Here is an 18,078-nt window from a genome sequence, read left to right as displayed (position 1 = left end):
AGTATCAAACAAGCATTACTACGCAGGATGATTTATTTTTGTGCCCTAAGTCTTCAATCATGTTTGAACTTTAGTATTGGCAATTATAGTAAATATTTAGGGGCTATTTGTAATATAAATGTAATGTTGCTACATTCTGTACTGAAGTACATCATTTTGTTGGCACACTTATTAATTATTCATTATCATAGAGTGGGTGAGGTGCTGTCAACAAATTTTGCTGAGAATAAGAAAAAAATTTTAGAGTGAGATAAATAGGTGAAGAGAGCCTAGGGAACAAATGGATTTAACAGTTAAAAACTGAATAGGGGAGTTAGTAGATGAGAAGTTGGAGGTATTTGGAAGATAGCAGGAATATTTTGAGAAACTGTTAAATGTTGATGAAGAGAGGGAAGCAATAATTTCATGCATTGGGCAAGGAGTATAACTTGTTTTAGAAGTGAAGAAGAGCCAGACGTGAGTGTGGGGAAGGTGCACGAGACATTGGGTAGAATGAAAGGGGGTAAAGCAGCTAGTAATAGGATCATGACAGAAATGTTAAAAGCAGGTGGGGATATAATTTTGTAGTAGTTGGTACCTTTGTTCAATAAATGTATGAAAGAGGGGAAGGTACCTAGGGACTGGCAAAGAACATGTATAGTTCTTTTATATAAAAAGAAGGGGGACAAAATAATGTAAAAATGATAAGGTGTGTAATGGAAGAAAGTTGAAAGTGAATGTAGATAAGAGTAAGGTGATGAGGGTATCGAACGAGTTTGGCAAAAAAAAAAAAAGGATATCACATTGGAGGGGAGTATCGAAGAAGTGAATGTGTTCAGATGACTGAATGATACATGTAATTAAGAAAAAAAAAATGAGTTACTTCTCTGTGACATCATCAATTAAAATGTGAAGTCATAAAATGATTTATAAATTGCTACTCTTTGCCTAAAAGATGACTGCAAGTCACCTGTCAACCAGAAGTCAACCCTTGAAGGGATGTTCGTTACTAGTGAGAGGCTTGAGGAAAAAAAATTGGATCTGACCTCCCATTGCATACATCGAACATGATTGCCTCCAATTTTCCCCAGACGACCCCTATGTTTAGTGCTCTTCTTGTGAATATAACAATAATACTGCAATAAGCACCAATCATAGCCCCTCCCCCCAGTATAACTGCAGTAAAGGTTTGGACAAATGATAAATGGTACGTTTAAATTACATAATTTTTATTTAGAAAATTCTTACAAAAATATATTATGATGATTCATTTCTGGTTTTACATAATACATATATTAAATACATATACAGTAATTTAATGATTGATTATGTAACTATGAGTACATGGCTGATAAATGATTTATGAATATGCAAGTAAATAGTTCATTACCACTGTAACTTGTTCAGTTATCAAAACTTTGTGGCCCAATCCTTGGACCCATTACTTACCCCTGTAATCTTTTGACTGACTACCACCAACAGGGTGGGTGTGAGGTGCATAATAAATAAATATACATGTATTAAACTAACAAGGAAGATGAATGTGATAACAGTTAGACACCACATAAATAATAAAATTTACACTTCAGAGGTATTAGGAACAACCAACACTGGTAAGTAAACAGGTACACTGTCCAGTCTAATAGTGTGAAGTAGCAGCACTAATCTGTACTAATATTGAATTTTCTTGGATTATTAATCCCCTGAGGTTAACTAGGGCCTTAAAGATGTCTTCAAAGTTGAAAATTTCTTGAATTACACTGCACAAAGATTGAACAGTTGTTCAGTTTAATCAGTGCAACTAGAGTACCTTCAGTTAGTCACAGTCGTGAGAATGGAATATTTTAAAAATGTAATAGTACACGTATACGTATATGATTGTCAATGTGTTGATGGCAGGTACAGTGAATCAAACTGATGGTCATCATGTATTATATCTTATGGCGTCTTTTCTCTAGTTGGTAGCCTGGACTGATGTAGATTGCTTCATTATTGTTGCTACTCAAGAACCTGGAAGATAAATAATTTTATTTACAGTGTGCCCTTAAAAAATAATCCTGTTTTATATGTATATAGTAACTTTGAAAATTTATAAAACACAATCAAGATGTGGATGAAATATTCTTTATCACGTTGTGTATTTTTTTTTTTTTTATAACATGCTGGCCATCTTCCACCGAGGCAGGGTGACCCAAAAACAAGAAACTTTCACCATCATACACACATAATCACTGTCTTTATAGAAGCATGCAGATACGATATGACAGTTCAGATGTCACTCCAAACAGCAAGAATCCCAAACCCCTCCTTTTTTAGTGTAGGCACTATACTTCAAAACAATAGTGTGAGAGAAAAGGGTTTTAAAGTTCAGCTAATAACCCTTATTTCTGTATACTGTACAGTATATGTAATTTGCAAAATTTTAAAAACAATTTGAAATTGGTTCTGATCTATGTTCAAAAGTACCATAATTCAGATCTAGATTAAGTAGCACACAGATACAGAAATGTCCATTAGTTTGAAAAAGCTTGATGTTAATTTCATCATACAGTACTCTGATAAATACAGAAACTGTAGACACTGTCAAAAATTTACATCACTGAACCAAGTCTTAATGTTTTAATTTCAGTTTTGATTTTTTTAAGTTACTTACCTGAGAGTAGATTGCTGGGGTTGTGGTGGTGGTGCCCGAACTAGCCTCACATACAGTGTATAGGTAGAGGTTACCTTAGGGTCACACACTATTTTTCCTATCACAACTCTTCTTCCACCATCCCACACCTCCACACATAAGGAACAACCCCTAGAATATGAATACTGGTAGTTAGAATAGTTGTTACATAGATATGTTAATCTTAGCTTTAAATTCCGAGAATGGTAATGAGTTGTATAAACATAATGTACGAAGAATATTGTAACACGATATGGAAAATCTTGATATTGCCATTGGCAATAGTAAAGTTGCACAAAGGCGAGTGATGTATATTTCAGCCTCGCACTGAGTTTTTTTCAGCAGACTAGAACTGTGCTTTGATGCTAGTGAAGGACTTAATTCAAGGAATTTGAGTTACTTTTTCTTCCTTGGATCAAAGCTGATTACTTTTTATTACTCACCTGATTCCATTACGTTCCCCCTCGACCATCCTGACTATGTCTCTGACCATACGAGGTAGGAAATCTTGTGGTAGGAACACTGGAACTCTGGTCTTGGCTGTTTGCAACATCTTGCTTATCCATTGTGATCCAGACCCAACCTGTACATACCATCGAGTTACATCACATACTCTGCTAAAAACATTCCTTGCATTAAGTAGTATATTGTACAAGGTTTAACATCCTTGTATCCAGGAAAAAAGTCTTGTGTAATACTGCAGAAAATTATGACATGTTTTATGCAAATTTATAACCCACAAATTGAAAATGAAAAGTTGACATTTTAATCCAGTCTGAATATTATTCACATGATGATGGCCCAGGATGGATGCATATTGTCCAGTTTTCATCACCAAATTGTACAGTTTTGAATTGCTCCAGTCAGGTTAATGTGACTTATTTTTAGACAAGTTTAATAAATACAAGGTGATGGTAGAGATAATTACCTGGGTGTTATGTGTAGGTATAGGCTTCTGGTGGACATGGGTGAGGTTAAGTAGCTTGTTTTTGCGTGCACGATGCACCAGACCCATGATGTGTCTAGCTAGTAACGCTGCTGCTGCTTCATCCTCTATAGCCTCATAGTCGTAGAATTCTGAAACATTTTATTTTCTCAGTTATTCCTAGATAATGGAAGGCTTTTAACATAAATGAGTACATGATTCCTATGTAGTTACTGTATCTTACAATATATGCATTACATGCTGGAATGTTCTCTACTTATTTTTCTCAACACATCGGTCATCTTCCACTGAGGCAGGGTGACCTAAAAAAGAAACACTTTCACCATCATTCACACATAAATCACTGTCTTTGCAGAGGCACTCAGATAAGACAGTTCAGATGTTTACCTGGAGTGAGTTCCGGGGGTCAACGCCCCCGCGGCCCTGTCTGTGACCAGGCCTCCTGGTGGATCAGAGCCTGATCAACCAGGCTGTTACTGCTGGCTGCACGCAAACCAACGTACGAGCCACAGCCCGGCTGGTCAGGTACCGACTTTAGGTGCTTGTCCAGTGCCAGCTTGAAGACTGCCAGCAAATATCCCAAACCCCTCCTTTAAAGTGCAGGCATTGTGCTTTCCACCTCCAGGACTCAAGTCTGGCTAACTGGTTTCCCTGAATCCCTTCACAAAATATTACCCTCCTCACACTCCAACAGCTCATTAAGTCCCAAAAACCATTCATTTCCATTCACTCCTGTCGAACGTGCTCACATGCCTGTTGTATGTCCAAGCCTTGCACACAAAACCTCTTTTACCCCCTCTCCATATTTTCCTAGGATGACCCCTACCCCTCCACTAAGATTTATCATATTTTGCTCCATCCATCCATACAAGGGTTGGACAAAACATGAACACCTGCTAATTGAACTGTTGAACTGTCAAATGATTGAATAATCAGTTTAAATATGTTACAGGTCTCTTTTTGCACTTTCTTCCAAGACAATAATGCACCAATTCACACCACTAGTCCAGAACTGGCATGAAGAGCACGAAAGTAAAGTCGAACACTTGGATTGCCCCCCATCCCCCACAATCGTCAAATCTAAATTTTGTCGAACATCTGTGGGGTCAATTGGAACAAAGTCAGTGACTGATTTCCTCCACGCATCGTCTTTGAAAGAGTTAGAACAGGTTTTGCTTGAGGGTTTGTTTGTTTGTTTTGTTTTAGGAATGGCTCAGAATTGGTGCCGTTTTAGCTGCAAATGGAGAACCAACTCTATACTGAAAATAGAAAATGTTATAGAGCAAGGTGTTCAATTTTTTTTGTCTAACTCAGTACATAGGTATATACAGGCGGGCACCGCTTTACAGTGTTTCGCTAATGCAGTAGTTTTCAGTTATACCCATTCTTCATTTATTCAGACTTCCGGCAATAAATATTTCACCACTCACTATAGGCTGAGGATGAAAATATTTGATGGTAACTAATGTGTGTATTGTATATACATTTTTTTTAGGCCTAACGCTATTGTTCGCTTAATATACTAATGAAATCCTAAAGTTTTAACAGCTTATTGTTTCTTTTTATTTATTTATTAATTTGAACATGATACATAGAAGTACAAGGAAATACAGTGGTTAAGTGTAAGATGCTTTGAAAATAAAATTTGAATTTGAATGGAATGAAGCCAGACACTTTCCTGGGATACTAACAATCCAGGTCAAAAATCGAAATAAAATCATTGATCGCTAAACTAAAGGTCACTCAAAATATTTCTCGAGTATTTTACTCAGAGGCATTTCATATAAAGTGCAAAAAAGTTTCTACTTGTGCTGTTTACAATGTCACTGAGCCAAATGTTAACTATTAAAGAGAAAAAGTGTGCATTAACGTGTGGTGTAGTGAATTGTTTTATTATAATCATAACTAAGCGCTAAACATACATGGGTCATACAGCATAGCGGAAAGATGTCGGCTTACCTGAGCTTAGACGAGGCATATGTGTCTTGTAAGTGTTCTCTCTCACCACTCTAATCATCTTCCTGTGAACACTTGGTTTCAATGCTTAAAAAAAAGTGATGTACTGGTAGAGACGGAGTACAAGTGCTATTCATATACCGTGGGACTAATAGCAAGCTCTGAAAGAGCTTGAGTTTGGTAGGAAGCTCCCAAAAGAGCGTAAGTGATAGCAAGTTCTAAAAGAGAGCGTAAGACTTGTGGTCAGGCTCAAAGCTTCAGATTGATAGCTGTAAGAAGAGTCACCTTGAAATTCGCTGAACTATATCTTGCTGTGTTGCAAACTGATGTGATTTGCAACGGCAGACTCTGAGATATATATAGTGGGTGTGTGTGTGACGTAGTGACCCCGCCTTCAGATTGTCTCTCCTGATTTGTCCACTACGCATGTACTCGAGTGCAGCTACCATGCACAATCTAATCGCTTCTCTGCTACTAATTCTCTCTCCTATTGTTTTTCCACTAATAAGTAGCTGCAAAGACCCCACCACACAAGAATATTCAGCAATATATACTTTGCGTTATGTATAATACACTTGTTGGAATATATTTGATAGTAAAAGACTAGGCAACTCTAGTAGCGGCACCTGTATAGTATGTGGAATTTTTTAATTCTCATCACATCACGTAGTAATGCAAATAATAAGTTGATAAACTGCTATAAACCTGATTTTTGACTCCTCCATATCAATATTCAGCCAGAATGGCGTTGAAGTTCATGAACCATATACAAAACAAAAATTTATATTAACTTAAAATTTGTCATAACTAATATCACTCTCCTTGCACTGCTTATGATTTTCCATTCATATTGCGGGTAGTGATAATATAAACCTGAGTGAACAATTGCACAGAATGAGGTATTCTGGTATTAGACACAACTCAAAGCGGGATATATAATAGGTTGCACTGGACAGAGTACCAACTAGACAGTCTCATGAAGGGAGGAAGGACTAAGTCTCGGTAGGTACCATTATCAACTCCAGGGTTGGGCATCCTAGATCAGTACAGTCATGGCTCTGGACACTTAATAGTTACTCCTATGTGTCTATATGTTGACCTTTCGTGACACCAGGATGGATTGACATATCTGAAAAAATCGGCTGTTTATTGTTTTTTAGACTTAATAAAGCAAGCTTTAGCGAAAACTCAATCTTATGGTCTTGTTACTGCTGGACTCGAGGGCCTTTTTTTGGGGGGTGGGGGTACTTTGTGAATGGGGGGTAAGTTTATTTAGGTACAATTACACATTATACATAGTAACATATATGTGTGTGAACTTTATTGTAAGGTATAAAAGGTACGTTCTTTCCGCAACTTGTGTCTTTGTCTTCCTATTTGTCGGTACTATGCCATTATGTACCTCTGACTACCGCCCACAGGATGGGTATGGGGTGCATAATAAACATTAAACTAACTTTCGTTCAAGTAGATACTGGGCCTTTCCTGGAAGAAGGCTTCTTCCCTGGCTGTTTCCTGAAGATTTCAGCATCTCCTTTGGCTTAAATGACAAATATTTAACAAAAATTTACTTTCGGAGGAATAGGAAAGTAATCTGTGTGGATTTCGCTTAAAATTCTGTTAATTGCGGTGATGTGGTCATTGCCACACTACCTGGTGGGATTAGATCGTTCTGATGGAAAAAAAAAGTACTACCGGAGGTTGCCTGTAGATCCAGGAGTCATAACCGAATGCGTATTGCTCCTGGTGTTTTTCCCAGTTCTCTCACTCATTTCACTGAATGATCACGAACCCTTATTGGTGAAGGGCTGTGATCCAAGGGATTGAAGCTTCTTCCTTTTGTTCTGATCACAGTTGATTGCCTTCCATTCTTCAGTCCAAAGAAGCAGTGTTACTAACTAGACCAATTAATTCTGAGGATACCATACCAGCAGATGTGCGGGCGCCTGGTTCCCGAGGCCATATCTCAGACGGGCGCCTGATTCCCGAGGTCGTCCATCATGTCACAGGCGGGCGCCTGGTTTCCGCGGTCGTATCACAGGCGGGTGCCTGGTTCCCCAGGTCGTCGTGTATCTTAGCGGTGCCTAGTTCCCGCGGTTATATCACAGGCGGGTGCCTGGTTCCCAACGTCATCCTGTCACAGGCGTCCAGTTCCCGAGGTGGTTCATCCAGCTGCCCTCATATAAAACAAAAAATACAAGATAAAAAAACCCGTCTGGCGCTTGTTTTTGGCCATGGCCCTGGGGTCTTCTACATCATATCGGCAACTCGCGTCTCTTATGACTCTCGACTGTTTATCCTTCCAAGGTGGGAGGGAGGTTCCTAGAGGGCGTTAAAAAATTTTCATCCAAGAAATGGAGCTACCCTTCCCTTTAATCAAGCCAGATTTCCTTATATTCTCCAGGCACTGCATGACCCCTACGAGTTTAGCACTCCCCTTAATAATAAATAATAATATAAATTTACCTTTAGCAAGTCGAATTAATTTCTGATGTCTTCTGTGTACTGCGTCAGTCCCCCACTGAAGGTTGCGGGCGCTGTGTTGTTTCTTGTCTTGTCAGTTGTTAATTTGCTTCACAAACTTTAATTTCAGCATTATCAAATCGATATTTGTTTCCTCCTGAGTGTCAACTGTACCTGAAGTTATTGCTGCCGTTCTTTTCATACCAAATGTGCTTCCCATTTCAAATTTGGGATTAAAAGCTCGCATTAAAATTTTAAAACGTTGAACGTAATATGGGCTTTGTAAAATTATTATTATGTAACATATGCCCTCATTGTCCCATGCCTATTTATGTAATATTCTTATAAATTGTTTGAATTGTAATTATCGCAACTAGAATTCTCCCTTTACATCTAAATTAGCTGAATTATAGAGTAAGTGCTCCTGTGATTTCAAGACATACCATTAGATAATTCTTAACATCCTTGGACGCTTCACCTGCATAGTCACAAGACTTGCGTGTAATAAATGTAAACGCACATGAACGACGCAGTAGATCTAAGCCACTCGGGGAGTGCATGACTAGTATTTCTGAAGGCTGCGATGAATTGTAATAAGTGCTTCGTCCGGGGTACGGATATACGAACATTTTTTGTAGCTCCAATTAACAGGAGATTATAAATAACTTATTGAAATGAAGTGTAAATACTATTGTTGGTTGCTAATATTAAAACAGTAGGTCTACTGCATGACTCGTAGTGTGATATTATATTTCTCATCTTGGTGCATTTTATTCACATAGTGTTAGTGGTATCAGTAAGAGTGATGAGTAGACAGAGCTGCTAGACTTGGTGTGGGTTACCTAGTGTTAGTGGCGTCAATAAAAGTGTTTAGTAGACAGAACTGCTAGACTTGGTGTGGGTTACCTAGTGTTAGTGGCGTCAATAAAAGTGTTTAGTAGACAGAACTGCTAGACTTGGTGTGGGTTACCTAGTGTTAGTGGCGTCAATAAGAGGGATGTGTGTGGTGTCCTTGTATTGAGTGTTTGGCCCTGTGCTCGCTAATTTGTACTTGCCAAATTGTTTGAGTGGGGTTGAGTTAGCTCCTGACCTCACCTGAACTACTTCGATCTCCATTACTAGTAATGTGCTCGGCTAAATGAATATTAGGTCACAGCCTATGGCTCTATCTGCCTCAGTAATCTTTTTACCACTACCAACAATGTGGATATGGTTTTGGCATCTTGTGCCAAAACCATATCCGTATTAAATTTGCCTCCATCACTTCCTTATTCAACCTATCCTGCCTTTTAACCACCCTAATTGTAAAGAATTTGTGTGGGAATGACATGTTTACTGTCTATTACCCTCTCTAAAAGTTCCAAGTTAAAGGCACGAGTAGTGCCTTTATGTTAGTGAAAGGCTCTTGATGCAAGGAATTGTAGTTATCCCTCTCCGTTCTTGGATCAAACCTAATTACTCCCTGTGGTCCAGACGTTTTACAATCCCTACAGAGTTTGAGTTCCTCCATGAATAATAATAATCCTGAATCTTTACCAATGATGTCAGTCCATCTTGATCATGTGCCGATGAATGACGCACACGGGATTAGCACTCTTCATGAATACAATTACAATGTGAATTCCCTTAGGACTGCAGGATGATTTGAATTTATGGAGTCAGTGATCAATGGATGATATCATTTAGTATTGAAAATTGTCAAGTAATGAGTGGGCAAGTGTGGGAATATGCATGTAACACAAAGTGTGACAGTTCTTCAGCCTTGGTGACTCTCTGCTATGTAGTTTTTAGCGCTGCTGTAATGAACAGCGAAACTCTTATAAATGTTCAGACATTTACAGGTATGAATATTTTAATGTATTAGTTTGATTCTTTAATTAAGCTCTACACACCCATCCTGTGTACGTAGTCACTCTTACCCATCCTGTAGTCAACTCATATCCATCCTATTAGCTGTAGACACCTCTTATTCATCTTCTGGAGTGCAATAAAAATAGTACAAAGGCACATAACTAATTACTGTATTTTTTATATATAATACGTGGATGCTAACATCTTGATTCTGGGAATAATTTTGTAGATATATTGTGTTCTAGGGATTATTATAAATAAACTTTCATCAACTTATATTTAAATGTTTTACCACAGTAATAAATTTTTGCAATATTTGCATTAAGCAGATAATTGTTACGGGAAGACAGTTTACCTGGAGTTTACCTGGAGAGAGTTCCGGGGATCAACGCCCCCGCGGCCCGGTCTGTGACCAGGCCTCCTGGTGGATCATAGCCTGATCAACCAGGCTGTTACTGCTGGCTGCACGCAAACCAACGTACGAGCCACAGCCTGGCTGGTCAGGAACCGACTTTAGGTGCTTGTCCAGTGCCAGCTTGAAGACTGCCAGGGGTCTGTTGGTAATCCCCCTTATGTATGCTGGGAGGCAGTTGAACAGTCTCGGGCCCCTGACACTTATTGTATGGTCTCTTAACGTGCTAGTGACACCCCTGCTTTTCATTGGGGGGATGTTGCATCGTCTGCCAAGTCTTTTGCTTTCGTAGTGAGTGATTTTCGTGTGCAAGTTCGGTACTAGTCCCTCTAGGATTTTCCAGGTGTATATAATCATGTATCTCTCCCGCCTGCGTTCCAGGGAATACAGGTTCAGGAACCTCAAGCGCTCCCAGTAATTGAGGTGTTTTATCTCCGTTATGCGGGGCGTGAAGGTTCTCTGTACATTTTCTAGGTCAGCAATTTCACCTGCCTTGAAAGGTGCTGTTAGTGTGCAGCAATATTCCAGCCTAGATAGAACAAGTGACCTGAAGAGTGTCATCATGGGCTTGGCCTCCCTAGTTTTGAAGGTTCTCATTATCCATCCTGTCATTTTTCTAGCAGATGCGATTGATACAATGTTATGGTCCTTGAAGGTGAGATCCTCCGACATGATCACTCCCAGGTCTTTGACGTTGGTGTTTCGCTCTATTTTGTGGCCAGAATTTGTTTTGTACTCTGATGAAGATTTAATTTCCTCGTGTTTACCATATCTGAGTAATTGAAATTTCTCATCGTTGAACTTCATATTGTTTTCTGCAGCCCACTGAAAGATTTGGTTGATGTCTGCCTGGAGCCTTGCAGTGTCTGCAATGGAGGACACTGTCATGCAGATTCGGGTGTCATCTGCAAAGGAAGACACGGTGCTGTGGCTGACATCCTTGTCTATGTCGGATATGAGGATGAGGAACAAGATGGGAGCGAGTACTGTGCCTTGTGGAACAGAGCTTTTCACCGTAGCTGCCTCGGACTTTACTCTGTTGACGACTACTCTCTGTGTTCTGTTAGTGAGGAAATTATAGATCCATCGACCGACTTTTCCTGTTATTCCTTTAGCACGCATTTTGTGCGCTATTACGCCATGCTCACACTTGTCGAAGGCTTTTGCAAAGTCTGTATATATTACATCTGCATTCTTTTTGTCTTCTAGTGCATCTAGGACCTTGTCATAGTGATCCAATAGTTGAGACAGACAGGAGCGACCTGTTCTAAACCCATGTTGCCCTGGGTTGTGTAACTGATGGGTTTCTAGATGGGTGGTGATCTTGCTTCTTAGGACCCTTTCAAAGATTTTTATGATATGGGATGTTAGTGCTATCGGTCTGTAGTTCTTCGCTGTTGCTTTACTGCCCCCTTTGTGGAGTGGGGCTATGTCTGTTGTTTTTAGTAACTGTGGGACGACCCCCGTGTCCATGCTCCCTCTCCATAGGATGGAAAAGGCTCGTGATAGGGGCTTCTTGCAGTTCTTGATGAACACAGAGTTCCATGAGTCTGGCCCTGGGGCAGAGTGCATGGGCATGTCATTTGTCGCCTGATCGAAGTCATTTGTCGTCAGGATAACATCGGATAGGCTTGTGTTAACCAAATTCTGTGGCTCTCTCATAAAAAAATTCATTTTGATCTTCGACTCTCAGTCTGGTTAGCGGCTTGCTAAAAACTGAGTCATATTGGGACTTGAGTAGCTCACTCATTTCCTTGTTGTCATCTGTGTAGGATCCATCTTGTTTAAGTAGGGGCCCAATACTGGACGTTGTTCTCGACTTTGATTTGGCATAGGAGAAGAAATACTTTGGGTTTCTTTCGATTTCATTTATGGCTTTTAGTTCTTCCCGCGATTCCTGACTCCTATAAGATTCCTTTAGCTTAACTTCGATGCTTGCTATTTCTCTGACCAGTGTCTCCCTACGCATTTCAGATATATTGACCTCTTTTAACCGCTCTGTTATTCTTTTCCGTCGTCTGTAAAGGGAGCGCCTGTCTCTTTCTATTTTACATCTACTCCTCCTTTTTCTTAGAGGAATAAGCCTTGTGCATACATCGAGTGCCACCAAGTTAATCTGTTCTAGGCATAAGTTGGGGTCTGTGTTGCTTAGTATATCTTCCCAGCTTATATCGGTTAGGACTTGGTTTACTTGGTCCCACTTTATGTTTTTGTTATTGAAGTTGAATTTGGTGAATGCTCCCGCGTGACTTATCTCATTATGTCGGTCTGGGGCTCCACGCATACATGTCTGAACCTCAATTATGTTGTGATCTGAGTATATTGTTTTTGATATGGTGGTGATAAATTATGATAACTTAAACTAAGATAACTCAACAGTGGCGACCCTCGCATACAAATGTGTCACCCGAGGCAGGGTGACCCAAAAAGAAAGGAAAAAAAAAACTTGCATCATCGTTCAACACTTTCACCATCATTCATACATAATCACTGTCTTTGCAGAGGTGCCCAGATACGACAGTTTAGATATCCCTCCAAACAGCCAATATCCCAAACCTCTCCTCTAAATTGCAGGCGTTGTGCTTTCCACCTCCAGGACTCAAGTCCGACTAACCGGTTTCCCCGAATCCCTTCACAAAATACAGCCCTGCCCATGTATATATTTTTTTTTTTAGTTTTATGACCAGATCTTCGTTATATCTCAGAAAAGTCTTTCCTTATCCTAGTTCGTTGGATTTAAGGGTTATCAATTGTAAAGTCAGAAAGGCCCTAATCCATCTATACACTAACATCAATGTTACTATAATCTTTAAAGCAGGAAAAAAGTAAACTGAGTGAATATGTTATGGAAGCTGCACCTCTTGAGGGTCACTATTTGCATACTTACAGTGAGATCATACACCTGGGAAAGTGAGCTAGCTGCTTCTTACAAACAAATAAAGCAGACCCAGCAGAGCTGACACTAGATCTAACCAGACAAATGTGAAATACTTTTTGAGGATTCCAATCACAGTTCACCGGGAGGATAGCCAGTGTTCTATATTCCTTTAACGCCACTGAGCTGCGTAATGGTCATACAGCAACACATTACGCATAAACTTACTGCGTCTCTTTTCGACGTATATCAGGATAAATATTTTTTTCGGTAGTGTGTAATGACGAATGTAGGTAGTAGAGACTGAAATATATACGAGAGTGAAAGGGGACGGGAGTAGTGTAACGAGAGGAGGGAATAGTATCCTTTAGTAGTCCTGGCCTCCAATAGTGGTCCTAGCCTCCCTTAGTAGTCCTGGCCCCCCCTTGTAGTCCTGGCCCCCCCTTGTAGTCCTGGCCTCCACTAGTGGTCCTATTAAAGCGGTAATAGTAGTGGTGGAAATGGTAGTAATAGCAGTATTCGAAGTAGAAAAAAATAGTGCAACTTTGGTAGAGGTGGCAATAAAAAGATAATGGTAGTGAGAAAAAGGGGAACAGGTTGGAGACTTAGCAAAGAGATAGTAATAATAGTAGAAGTAAGTAATTGTGGAGGTAATAGAGGAGCACTGCGGGAGAGCTTATGTCCACGAGGGTAGGACCAAATCTCGGTGGGACAAAATTCCATAGGACAGAACCCAACTAGGCAGAAGACAGGAAAGGCAAACAAAATATAGGAAAGATGAGGAGGAGATAAAGATCAGGCGAAGTCACGAGTGTTCTGAAGTTAGGAGCATTTGACAATGTAATGAGAAAGGAAGGCATCTACAGAGACAAAGCCAGAGCTAGATTCATATTGAGAAAGTTGTATATAAGGGATGCTTCAGCAAGACGGTGTCTGGAAAGCTAGAATAATTGTAGACACTTCTGGCAGAGGACCAGTATATAGGATGACCGTGTTCTCTAACATGACAAAAATATTAGTGTCGGCAGGGCTAACACTTCTATTGTATTTACGTCTCAGAAAGAGAGCGGCGAGTTTCTCCAAAGTATTGGAGAGGACAAGAGGAACAGGAACTGGAGTAAATTCGGAAAGCATCATTAACAGGAGGATTATTATTATAATAAAAAAAATAAGCGCTAAACCTACTAAGGTCATACAGCACTGAAGTAACAGGAAGAGAGGTACGAATTTATTGCTACAAAGGGTACTAGTTAGGCGAAAGTAAGGTTGAGGTCTAAGGAACGAAGGGTGTTGGTTAAAATTAGGGAGACTGGAAATATAGGGAAGGCAAAGACCAAGAGATTTCACAAGAGTAAAGAGTTTAGGAGAGAAGAAAGTCCATTTAGCACGTGAGTAGGCAGTTTATAAAATTGGAATGGTAGCCAAAGCGAGAATACGAATTGCGAAGGGTGGAAATTTGAGTCAAGAAATGCAGAAAGAGAAATAATAACACTTTTCTTGACAGAGGGAGCATGGTATGAAAAGTAGTGAATGTACATGCCATTGTGCACTGGCTTGCGATAATCGGAAGAAGAAAAGCCTGTCGCCGAGCGATGGACATGTACATCTAGGAAAGGAAGCAGAGTTACATTACAATTCAGCTTTGAAGCTGATGGAAGGAGCAAGATTGTTAAGTGCATCGAGAAAAGGTTGGAAGAGATTAAGAGTCATGTGGCCAAAGAGAAAATATAGCGAAGACAAAGAGAAAGACGCACCCCAATAGTAGGAGGCAGCACAGTTTCGAAATACGTATTCCAAATAAAGGTTAGTAAGAACAGGGGATAGAGGAGAGCCCATAGCAACGCCAAAGGGTTGGGAAAAATTTACCTTGAAAGGAAAAAAAGAATTGGAGTCCACACAAAGACGAATAAGATCAAGAAAGACATCAGTAGGTATAGGGAGATGAGGTAGCCCTACATTGGCCTTCACTCTTAAGAAAATTGAGATCATCATCAAGAGGGACATTAGTGAAGAGGGACTCAGCGTCAAGACTTAGCATCTTATAGGTTGGATGATGTGGCCGACACTAATAATACTCTTTTCTGTCGTGATACAGATCACTTCTAGTCTTCACAGACGTGTTGCTGAAGCGTCCCTTATACACGACCTTCTCAATATGAATCTTAGTCGTGGCTTCGTCTCTGTAGATGCCATCCTTTCTCAATACATTGTTAAATGTTCCAAACTTCAGAACACGTGACTTCACCTGATCTTTATCTCTTCTTCTTTCCTATATTTTGTTTGCCTTTCCTGTCTTCTGCCTAGGTGGGTTCTGTCCTATGGAATTTTGCCTCTACCGTCGTGGGTATTAGCTCTCCCGCAGTGCTTCTCTGCTACCTCCACTATTACTTCTACTACTGTTACTATCTCTTCCCTAAGTCTCCAACTTACTCTTTTTCTCACTGCCACTACGTTTTTATTGCCATCTCTACCACTTCCACCACTACTACTCCTACTACTTTAATACTATTCTCTCTACTCGTTACACTACTCTAGTTCCGCCCCCCCCCTCCCGTATATATTCTGGCTCCCTTCCCTTCGCACTGCAAAGGCACAATACTGTGACTGGAATAATACACAAATAACCCGCACATTGGAGACATTTCTGTCCGACTTGGGCCATTAACTAGTCACAAAAGCGCGAAGGGAAGGGAGCCGAAGTAAAGTGGCTCGACAAGAAGAAAACACTTTTACTGTCAATCACTATCTTGCCAGAAGTACCCTGATATTACGGTTCAGATGACTCCAAACTGCAATATTCTTCCCCCCTTCCCCTTCGTTCAGAGCACAGGCATTGTACTTCCCACCTCCAAGACTCAGGTCCAGCTAACTAGTTTCCCTGAATCCCTTCATAAATGTTATCTTGCTCACACTCCCACAACACGTCAAATCATAAAACCACTTGCCTTAACTCCTGTCTAACCTGCTCAAACAAGCCTGTTGGATGTCCAAGCCCCTAGCACTCAAAACCTCTTCTACTCCCTCCAACCTTTCCCAGGAAGATCCCTATTACTCCTTCCCTCCACCCGGTATTTATATGCCCTCATTTTACTCCATCTTTAAATGACCAAACCACTTCAGCAACCCCTTCTCAGCCCTCTGGATAATTTGATTACTCCACACTTTCTCCTATTCTCCAAACTCCGAATTCTCTACATAATATTCACACCAATATGAGAGAATTAGTGATTTTCCTTTAAATATTGTACTTTGCCCCAGTATAGAATAACAGGAAAAGTTGGTCGATGGATCTATAATTTCCTCACAAACAGAACACAAAGAGTAGTAGTCAACAGAGTAAAGTCCGAGGCAGCTACGGTGAAAAGCTCTGTTCCACAAGGCACAGTACTTGCTCCCATCTTGTTCCTCATCCTCATATCTGACATAGACAAGGATGTCAGCCACAGCACCGTGTCTTCCTTTGCAGATGACACCCGAATCTGCATGGCAGTGTCTTCCATTGCAGACACTGCAAGGCTCCAGGCGGACATCAACCAAATCTTTCAGTGGGCTGCAGAAAGCAATATGAAGTTCAACGATGAGAAATTTCAATTACTCAGATATGGTAAACACGAGGAAATTAAATCTTCATCAGAGTAGGAAATTAAATCTTCATCAGAGTACAAAACAAATTCTGGCCACAAAATAGAGCGAAACACCAACATCAAAGACCTGGGAGTGATCATGTCGGAGGATCTCACCTTCAAGGACCATAACATTGTATCGATCGCATCTGCTAGAAAAATGACAGGATGGATAATGAGAACCTTCAAAACTAGGGAGGCCAAGCCCATGATGACACTCTTCAGGTCACTTGTTCTATCTAGGCTGGAATATTGCTGCACACTAACAGCACCTTTCAAGGCAAGTGAAATTGAAGATTGAGACACTTATGCAGCATATGGGAATCTTTATTCAGTGATGAATGGTTTGAAAAACCGACAAGTTGCTGCATAAGTGTCTCAATCTTCAACTTGTCGGTTTTTCACACCATTCATCGCAAGTGAAATTGCTGACCTAGAAAATGTACAGAGAACCTTCACGGCGCGCATAACGGAGATAAAACACCTCAATTACTGGGAGCGCTTGAGGTTCCTGAACCTGTATTCCCTGGAACGCAGGAGGGAGAGATACATGATTATATACACCTGGAAAATCCTAGAGGGACTAGTACCGAACTTGCACACGAAAATCACTCACTACGAAAGCAAAAGACTTGGCAGACGATGCAACATCCCCCCAATGAAAAGCAGAGGCGTCACTAGCACGTTAAGAGACCATACAATAAGTGTCAGGGGCCCGAGACTTGTTCAACTGCCTCCCAGCATACATAAGGGGGATTACCAACAGACCCCTGGCAGCCTTCAAGCTGGCACTGGACAAGCACCTAAAGTCGGTACCTGACCAGCCGGGCTGTGGCTCGTATGTTGGTTTGCGTGCAGCCAGCAGTAACAGCCTGGTTGATCAGGCTCTGATCCACCAGGAGGCCTGGTCACAGACCGGGCCGCGGGGGCGTTGACCCCCGGAACTCTCTCCAGGTAAACTCCAGGTAAGAAAATCTTTGATTTGGGATTTTTACCAGTGAAACTTGTTTTAATTAATAAGATTTTTGTTATTTACATCTTTGCTGCATCATCTCATATTTTGGACTTTTTGGTTGAATCAGTGTTTCCTAAGAAATACAACAAGGAATATTGGCCAGCACATTCCTCTCCGCAAGGTTTCGCATTTCTGTTAAAACTACTGCACCTTTTCTTAAGCTGGTTTGTTGATGGTGGTGTCAGGAGAAAATGTCTCATTACGCGGGTACACCATGTCTCTCTCAGAGGAACTTTTGGTTCATTTGACGGAAGCTTTCCGCTGGCGGCTAACTGGTCCACCCGATG

At 40.6% G+C, this 18,078-nt stretch overlaps 1 protein-coding gene across 1 annotated transcript; it reads right to left on the bottom strand.

Moving 5' to 3' along the window:
• Positions 1-1,222: 1,222 nt before the first annotated feature.
• LOC128694690 (protein scylla-like) lies at positions 1,223-5,914 on the bottom strand. The gene is made up of 5 exons (XM_070095747.1): positions 5,556-5,914; positions 3,579-3,727; positions 3,094-3,233; positions 2,633-2,782; positions 1,223-1,989 (listed from the first exon to the last, which is right to left on the bottom strand). The coding sequence occupies exons 1-5, from the start codon at positions 5,611-5,613 to the stop codon at positions 1,911-1,913; spliced, it is 576 nt and encodes a 191-aa protein (XP_069951848.1). The 5' UTR covers positions 5,614-5,914; the 3' UTR covers positions 1,223-1,910.
• Between the last annotated feature and the right edge of the window lie 12,164 nt (positions 5,915-18,078).

Source organism: Cherax quadricarinatus, chromosome 51 (assembly GCF_038502225.1).
Source record: "Cherax quadricarinatus isolate ZL_2023a chromosome 51, ASM3850222v1, whole genome shotgun sequence".
Lineage (NCBI taxonomy): Eukaryota > Metazoa > Arthropoda > Malacostraca > Decapoda > Parastacidae > Cherax > Cherax quadricarinatus.
Note: the sequence above shows the minus strand (reverse complement) of the source record. Positions and strands in the feature narration are given on the sequence as shown.